The sequence below is a fragment of the Barbus barbus genome (genome assembly GCF_936440315.1).
Source record: "Barbus barbus genome assembly, chromosome: 47".
NCBI lineage: Eukaryota > Metazoa > Chordata > Actinopteri > Cypriniformes > Cyprinidae > Barbus > Barbus barbus.
The window spans coordinates 19,411,499-19,420,918 of record NC_136725.1 but is presented as its reverse complement, the minus strand read 5'-3'; the positions used below and the strand labels follow the sequence as shown (position 1 = coordinate 19,420,918).

The following is a 9,420-nucleotide window of genomic DNA, read 5'->3' as shown; positions in this document are numbered from 1 at the left end:
TATAAACTTCCATGCACACACCTATAAACATTCGCACATACATATAAACTGGATGCGCGCGCATACACATCCATAAAACACTCGCGCATACATATAAACTTCCATGCAGACTAGGGTCACCACCCGTCCCGCATTTTGCGGGACAGTCCCGAAATTGGGAGCTTTGTACCGCTTCCTGCAAGAGGTAAGGTGGGTCCCGCATTTCAATTATGTATTCTGTATGTTTTTTTTTTTTCATCCCAGACACTGAAATTACGGTGGCCCAGTAGTGCACAACACAACGCATTTAAAAAAGCAAACATAAGCTCACAACACAACGCATTTAAAAAAGCAAACATAAGCTCACAACACAACGCATTTAAAAAAGCAAACATAAGCTCACAACGCATTTAAAAAAGCAAACATAAGCTCACAACACAACGCATTTAAAAAAGCAAACATAAGCTCACAACACAACGAATTTAAAAAAAGCAAACATAAGCTCACAACACAACGCATTTAAAAAAGCAAACATAAGCTCACAACACAACGCATTTAAAAAAGCAAACATAAACTCACAACACAACGCATTTAAAAAAGCAAACATAAGCTCACAACACAACGCATTTAAAAAAGCAAACATAAACTCACAACACAACGCATTTAAAAAAGCAAACATAAGCTCACAACACAACGCATTTAAAAAAGCAAACATAAACTCACAACACAACGCATTTAAAAAAGCAAACATAAGCTCACAACACAACGCATTTAAAAAAGCAAACATAAGCTCACAACACAACGGAAATGCTCCCGACCACTAGGGGGCAGTGTTGGCAGTGAAACACCATACGTCCTCGAGACGCCATAAGAACTTCTCAGTGTAAGTGATTGATCTTAATATGTGTAATCGATTTTTAAATGAACAACGTGTTTTTTCTTGAATGATTTGATATCCTGGTAATCTTAATGTATCGATTCATGAGCAGAAAATAAATCAATATTATTTTCGATTTGGACAGTTTAGCTCTGCTCTTGTTTAATGAACGCCCAACTGAAATATCATTTCAACCGTTGTCTTCTTAGGCTGGCATGTTTTGTCCATTTTGTGGACACGATCTGGGGACTATTTTAGTATTTTGCGGCTCGTGTGGTCGTAATGTTCAGTTTTTGGCTGAAGTTCAAAGTGGTAAGTTTGTATCAAGACTGATGTAATATACATATTTTGAACACTGGGCTCAAATAAAAATATGAAAATATTATTATAGGAAGAACCTAAAGTTATTCTTATTGGAGCATGTTTATTCACTAAATGTTAGGCAGGCGTTTCTAACAATTAAAGTTGTGATTTAAATGGTACCACTTCATGTATTTAAAGTTAGCATGTGTCCAATTAAATTAAGTATTATTTATGTCTCTCTTTGTATTGTCATTTAAAACACATTAATTCAATATTTTATTCTTTCTTGATGGTTAGAGTCATCTGTTCAAGTTTCTGAGGACGATCTTCTTCAAAAGTACTTCAGAGATGGACACAGTTACAGTGTCATTCTGGATTTCTTGGCACTGAAGCACAACATTAAAATGAGCCTTCGTACCCTGAAAAAAAAATTGAACAACTTGTCCTTGTACAAACGAAAAAACTACTCGCCCTTGGAAATTGTTCGGACTGCTATTACTGATGAGTTGAGTGGTTCTGGACAGCATTATGGCTACCGCACAATGTGCCAGACCCTACGACAAAAACACAATCTTACAGTGAGGAGGCAAGATATAATGCTTATGATGGCAGACCTTGATCCAATAGGCATTGAACAACGCTCGAGAAGAAGATTTGTGAGAAGGGTTTACTATTCTTTGGGGCCAAATCATGTCTGGCACGTTGATGGCTATGACAAATTAAAACCATATGGTTTGGCTATAAGTGGCTGCATCGATGGTTACTCACGCAAAGTGATGTGGTTAGTCTGTGGAGCTAGCAATAACGACCCAGACATTATAGCTCACCATTACCTACAGTGTGCCAGTGAATTTGGAGTCATACCACAGCTTCTTCGCACTGACTGTGGCACTGAAAATGGAACAATGGCTGCAATCCACTGTTCTCTGAGATCAACCCACACAGATGACCTGGCAGGGGCTTCAAGCCATATGTATGGCTCCTCGATCACAAACCAAAGAATTGAAAGCTGGTGGTCATACTTCAGAAAACAAAGGTATAGTCCACACAGTCATGATATTTTGCAGGTGGATTTAACATTTCTTGCTGAATTTTACAGTTGGAAATGTTTAGTTAAAACATGTTATAATAAAATGACCTATTCAGTGTCTAAAAGGGATGTTGATGTTGGTCTATTTACACAGGTCTCAGTTTTGGATGGATCTTCTAAATGACTTGAAAGACAGACAGCTCTTTAATGGCAGTCATGAGCAGATATGCTTAATGCGTTTTGTGTTTTTAAGTGTACTGCAGAAGGACCTTGATGAATGCAAAGAAATATGGAACACTCACACCATTAGGGCAGTTAAACAGTCTCGCTGTCCTTCTGGTAAACCAGATGCAATGTACGCTCTTCCACACAGGTTGGTATGTGACTGTATTTAACTGTTTTTAATTTTTGTAATGAAATTGTTACGATATTAGTTAACACAAAATGTCAAACTCTGCCATCATTCACCCACTCTAATGTTGTTCCAAAGCCATGAGATTTACTTTCTTCTGTGGAACACAAAGTGGATTATAAAATGATAAAATGTCTTACATACCATTAACTTTCATTCCATGTTCTGCTGTAAAATTAAAGTAAAAAAATTCTACTCCACAGAAGAAAGTCATTCAAATTTGGATTGGCATTAGGTTTAGTAGTTATATTTTGGGGCTAGGTGACATAATTCATTAACAATAAACCTTTATTGCGTTTAATACTGTACTTTGAATTTTCATATTAAACAAAATAATTGTAGACAATTGTTCCTCTTTTATTCAAAGGTTTAATGGGAGAGAATGTGGATTTTGCATCTCACAGGAAGACTTGGACGAGTTTTTCATTGAACTTACTCGTAGCACATGTGGAGATCGACAGTTGCAGGCACACTACGAAGAACTATATGCCCAAAGCAATCTGACTATATCTCACACCTGGGAGGCTGGTGTGGAGAACTATATAACTTTAAAGAACATAGCCCACATTTAAACAAAAGACTCAAAAGGTGAGCTATCCCTTTTACATTTTAAATTGTTCTACTTAGTGCAATCCAAAACCAGGTGAGTTTTGAATACCAAAATCCATTGCATTTTTGAATTCTTCATAGCTTTTGTACATTGGCAATTTGATTGTGTTGGCACAGGTGCTTGCAATGGGGAATTTAGAAGTCCTCTCAAAACTCAGTTGGGGCTGAGGCACAATTGAAGAAGGAGGCAGTGAATCCAATCCCGTGGCAAACATTAGGATGTCCTGGAGGGAGACTCCTTTTTCTTGTTCTGAAAAAACAAACAAACAAAGGGATATCATGAAATATGTAATCAACAACAATAAAATGTAATGTTTAATCCTTTACCTCCAGTGTCAAGCAAATAGTCTCTCCAGTATCCCAGAATTCTTGTTTCTTCTTGTCGTCTGGTGCTACCAGGTTCACTGAGCTGAGCCTTGAAGACACCCTCCACAGATTCAGGTGTTAGTCTGTCAACACTGTAGCACATATAGGGTCTGAATATACTAGGATGTTGTTCCAGGGCATGCATGACATCCAGGGTGGAAAGCCCATCCCTAAATCTGTAAGCCAAACATCATCACAAAGTGATGATAATGATAACACTGATAATTATCATACTCTCTCAAATTAGGAACAAGACTTGCCTTTGTACGGAGTACTGGTTTCTGTATATTATGTACCATTGTATGAAATCCTTCGCAATGTTGTCTTTGCCTTCTACACTTTGTGGGTAATCAAAACATCCAGCAGTCTGCAGCAAGCTTTCATACTTGTCGACAAGCATGTGTAATTCATCCAATGATGCTGCACTGGATATCTGTGGTAAATAGGTAGCAATTAAATTCTAATATATTTTTCATCAAGCCAAAATAAACAAGTCTGTAACTCTTAATCCTTAAACCTTTTTAGCAACAAAAAATATAACTTAAAATAAGCTTAAAAGAAAATTGAATGCACCTCAATTAAAGCTGCCTTCATGGTCTCATCTGTTATATCCTCAACTGTTCCATTAATGTCAGCCCTTCCAGTGAGGTGATCGTACAGCATATCTGAGAGAAAGCGAGGACCTGGACCACCGTGAACAATAGAAACTGCGATCATCCGCCCAGCAAGGAAGTATTCATCTTCTCTGACAGCTGTAGGAAAAGGATTGTTTTTCCACACTTACTGTACTGAAAAAAGAAACATTAAATGAATAGTGCAGCTAAAATCTAGAATTAAGTAAATAATTTACCTGCATTATTAAAGGTGAGAAATCTCCTATTTTCTGGACCATCAAAGATTCTCCGTGCTCTTAAACAGTCCATTAGGAGGGTCAGAAACTCGCGTTTTGGACCACCTGTGTCCACTGCATCTTCAGTTGTGCCTTCATCATCTGTGAATTTGACAAGCATGTCATGAAATGGATCATATGATGCACGTTTAAAACCGCGAACTGCTCCATCCCAAACATTAGCTCGATTTATGTTGAATCTGCTGCAAGACGTCTTTATGATCTTCTGTGAGAGATCTGACACAACGTCTGCAGCAGTGAATGCATCGGAGCTGTAAAACATAAAGAGGTTTTGATTAAGCAAATTAAGTGAATAAATTTAGAAACATGGCATTGAGAGTAATTAATAAATTACAACCATTCCTCTTCAACATATTTTGTGTTCTGGTCCGACTCTTCTGAATCACTTTCGATTACTATTGGTGCATACAGACGTGTGTAATTGCTGAAAGAGAAAAATAACAGTACTTTACATCCATTTACATACAAAAGTTACTGTAGACCATTAAAAGTAACTTAAAGCAGTTAATTTAATACTGGAGCAATTTATCTTTTGAGGTAACTCAACAAGCTTACGTGTAGCACTTTTGCTGGTCACGTACATGTTCTTGGATGTTTGTTCTGATTTTTCCTGCTTCCTAGATTTGTCAGAAATATAACAAATATTAAAATTCAATTATTTTAAAATCTGTATGAGTATTATTTTATGTAAAAAAAAAAAACTATAACCAATATTAAATAAACCCTATAAAACATAATACATTTTTGTTTTTGTTTTAACAAACTAAGGTTGTAACATAAAAGGTATGGACATCAATTATGAACTTACTTGTTCCAAAGAAGGCAGAGAGTGATCAGGGTGTCTGAAAAACAACAACTATACATTCATTTGAGCAACTCTTAAGCTCCAAAGAATGTCCTGTTAATTTTGCTAGTAATACCTGTCTAATGTGCTTCCTGCCTTTGGTGTTCTTTCTTCATCTGGACTATCCCATATCTGCATAGAGAACACAAAGCAGGAGTTAAAAATTAGTTACAATTAAATGTTAAATTTATGTTTGGAGACATGCAATTAAATGCACCCACCAAAGTGTCGTTCTCATCAAGTGTACTGTGAGAGGTAGATTTTACTTGCACTTCACTGTCTTCACTAGAAGAATCCTCATTACGGTCTTCAGACAACAATTATGAACATAAGGAAAATTCACTTAGATTTAAAGCCATGTGTATATAGTGTTTTATACATGTCTATGTAAGATTTTCTTTAAATTAAATATGCTCACCTGTGGCTGAAAAGTCTTGAACTGTGCATATGAACAGTGTTATTCGTTGGTAAGCCTTCCCAACTGCCTCTTTGTACAGTTGTAGTTTAAAAGGGGTGTTTGTTCCTGGAATATTTTTAACCTCTGAACAATCTGGGTACAGTAAAACATAGGGGCCCTCTTCCATGTCCTGATTAAAATCTTTTTCTTTCTTTTCACCAGCTATTAACACTTGCTCAGATGACCAGTTTGTTTGAACTTCAAGAGGCAGGTTCTTCCCTCTCACGGCCTTTAGAACACCATCATGTCTTTTCATAATTCCAATGAAAATCTGCATGTGAAAAGAATAAATAAAAATGTCACAAACTGAACACTGAAATAGGCTTTAATATGGGTGTGAGACTAATTTATAAAATACTTATAAAACTGACTGATAAAAAGATAATCATGATTGTGAAACTAGTTAATATCTACAATTCTTCAATTCAGCACTGCACTAAATTCCATAGGAAACAGACATTCAAGACAAGGGTACAAGGGTTGCAATAGTCTTCATCCCTACTCTGATGTATAAATATACCTTCACAGTTTTTTTATCCTTCTTTGAGTCATGGTTTTTCTTTGTAAAGAAGGTTTTCCTCTCCTTCTCCTTTAATGCCCTGTACTTCATGAAACAATCCACTGAACTTTTCTCTGTTGTTCCTGCTTTAAAAACATTGTCATAGAAATCTCTCACATTATATTCTACAGTTCACCAAGCAAATCAATACAGTAACGTTAACAGCCTCGCTATGTAACTTACCTGCACTGGTGCTGGGCTCATTTCCATCAGGCACTTTGTCTTTGAGAAACTTGACGCTTTTTCCACATGTGCTGCAAAAAGAAGGGCAGCTTTCGAGCGTAGCCCCACAAAATGGACAATACATTGCCAACTGAAATAACGTCTTCTTCTTCTTCTTCTTCTTTGGTGTTTATTGGCGGTTGGCAAACCAACTTGTAGGTGCATTACCGCCACCGACTGGACTGGAGTGTGGACAGGATACATGTTTATAGGATTAACATAATATGATAGATGGGGAACAAAAAAAAAAAAAAAAAAAAAAGAAATTAAATAAATAAAATAAAACAAAAATTAAATAACTGTCTAAATTCTTTTACTTAATTCCGTTTCTTTAATAAACTTAGTAATAATGTCATATATAGCCTTTTCCTTTAGTATACCTATTATTGAAAAATCTTTATGCTCAGCTTTAATTAGTGACTGAATAAAATTATGTCTTTCTTTGTTGTATTTCCTGCAGTGAAGTATTACATGTTCAACTGTCTCTTGCTGACTACAGTGATTACATTCCCCAGTTGGATGTTTGCCGATTTTAAACAGTGTACTATTCAATCCTGTGTGACCTATTCTCAAACTGAAATAACGTCAGGGAGCAAGCAGCGTTAAAACTATCAAAACAGGTTCAGACTGCCCGGCAGTCAACATGCGCACAATTGCCTGTTTCTACAGACCAACTGCCCCCTAGTGGTCGGGAGCATTTCCGTTGTGTTGTGAGCTTATGTTTGCTTTTTTAAATGCGTTGTGTTGTGAGTTTATGTTTGCTTTTTTAAATGCGTTGTGTTGTGAGTTTATGTTTGCTTTTTTAAATGCGTTGTGTTGTGAGTTTATGTTTGCTTTTTTAAATGCGTTGTGTTGTGAGTTTATGTTTGCTTTTTTAAATGCGTTGTGTTGTGAGCTTATGTTTGCTTTTTTAAATGCGTTGTGTTGTGAGCTTATGTTTGCTTTTTTAAATGCGTTGTGTTGTGAGCTTATGTTTGCTTTTTTAAATGCGTTGTGTTGTGAGCTTATGTTTGCTTTTTTAAATGCGTTGTGTTGTGAGCTTATGTTTGCTTTTTTAAATGCGTTGTGTTGTGAGCTTATGTTTGCTTTTTTAAATGCGTTGTGTTGTGAGCTTATGTTTGCTTTTTTAAATGCGTTGTGTTGTGCACTACTGGGCCACCGTATGAAATACCAAAATAAGAAATACATTAAAAACTGACTGGCATTTAAAACCCCATTTGCGCAGTCGTCATGTTCTAGCTAAGAAAATAACCAACCCACACAGTCGTAGACAGGGAGTTTTCCGCAGATGACGACTGCGTGGACGGCACAAAGGATGTGCGGACCTCATCAAGGGCTCGAGCACCACCGACGGAAATGGTGGAGCGCACACGGAAAAACACGATATTCTCCTTTCATTGAAAAAAAAAAAAAAACGGTTGCAGCTTTCAGACACGACTTTCTTCTCATTTTAATAGTTCATTTGAGGCGGTTTCTATGGCGTTATTTTAATGAAAAGTGTCCAGAGCGCATTCTTGTAATGCGAGAATGCAACAAATGTCTCTGTTTTCAGGATTCTCTTCACTCTCACACAAAACAGATGCGCGCTCTCTCTCGATCAGACATTAGGGCTACGTGTGCAAGCTCAAAACTTATACTCTCTCCTGGATTTAATGTTGCCAGAAGCGCAACTTGGAGTGTGGGCAATGGGCATCCATCGGCAGAAACATAAATCGGCACACAAGACAACGGATGTAATGTAAATCAGTATTTAAATAACATAACAGTAGTAAATGTATCTGTCTCACACGTGTCCCGCATTGTCCCGCAAAATCACATCTACTGTCCAGCAACAGATGTATTGCCAGGTGGTCACCCTAATGCAGACACACCAAACATTCGCACATACATATAAACTCGATGCGCGCGCATACACATCCATAAAACACTCGCGCATACATATAAACTTCCATGCAGACACACCTATAAATAGCTACTCGCGCATACATATAAACTTCCATGCAGACACACCTATAAATAGCTACTCGCGCATACATATAAACTTCCATGCAGACACACCTATAAATAGCTACTCGCGCATACATATAAACTTCCATGCAGACACACCTATAAACATTCGCACATACATATAAACTCGATGCGCGCGCATACACATCCATAAAACACTCGCGCATACAAATAAACTTCCATGCAGACACACCTATAAATACTCGCGCATACATATAAACTTCCATGCAGACACACCTATAAACATTCGCACATACATATAAACTCGATGCGCGCGCATACACACACCTATAAACATTCGCACATACATATAAACTCGATGCGCGCGCATACACATCCATAAAACAGTCGCGCATACATATAAACTTCCATGCAGACACACCTATAAATAGCTACTTGCGCATACATATAAACTTCCATGCAGACACACCTATAAACATTCGCACATACATATAAACTCGATGCGCGCACATACACATCCATAAAACACTCCTGCATACATATAAACTTCCATGCAGACACACCTATAAATAGCTACTCGCGCATACATATAAACTTCCATGCAGACACACCTATAAACATTCGCGCATACACATCCATAAAACACTCGCGCATACAAATAAACTTCCATGCAGACACACCTATAAATACTCGCGCATACATATAAACTTCCATGCAGACACACCTATAAACATTCGCACATACATATAAACTCGATGCGCGCGCATACACATCCATAAAACACTCGCGCATACAAATAAACTTCCATGCAGACACACCTATAAATACTCGCGCATACATATAAACTTCCATGCAGACACACCTATAAACATTCGCACATACAT

The 9,420-nt window shown here is 37.3% G+C and overlaps 1 protein-coding gene across 2 annotated transcripts; it reads right to left on the bottom strand.

Moving 5' to 3' along the window:
• Positions 1-2,952: 2,952 nt before the first annotated feature.
• Positions 2,953-6,690, bottom strand: LOC306866057 (G2/M phase-specific E3 ubiquitin-protein ligase-like). Of its 2 annotated transcripts, XM_079411030.1 has the most exons (13): positions 6,530-6,682; positions 6,308-6,432; positions 5,749-6,058; positions 5,552-5,637; positions 5,407-5,462; positions 5,295-5,328; positions 5,042-5,103; positions 4,824-4,910; positions 4,427-4,737; positions 4,150-4,328; positions 3,837-4,009; positions 3,538-3,752; positions 2,953-3,460 (listed from the first exon to the last, which is right to left on the bottom strand). In XM_079411030.1, the coding sequence occupies exons 1-13, from the start codon at positions 6,651-6,653 to the stop codon at positions 3,225-3,227; spliced, it is 1,998 nt and encodes a 665-aa protein (XP_079267156.1). In that variant the 5' UTR covers positions 6,654-6,682; the 3' UTR covers positions 2,953-3,224. The 2 variants fall into 2 exon arrangements, with proteins under 2 accessions (XP_079267156.1, XP_079267157.1); XM_079411031.1 differs by lacking the exon at positions 6,308-6,432 and having other exon boundaries at positions 6,530-6,690.
• Between the last annotated feature and the right edge of the window lie 2,730 nt (positions 6,691-9,420).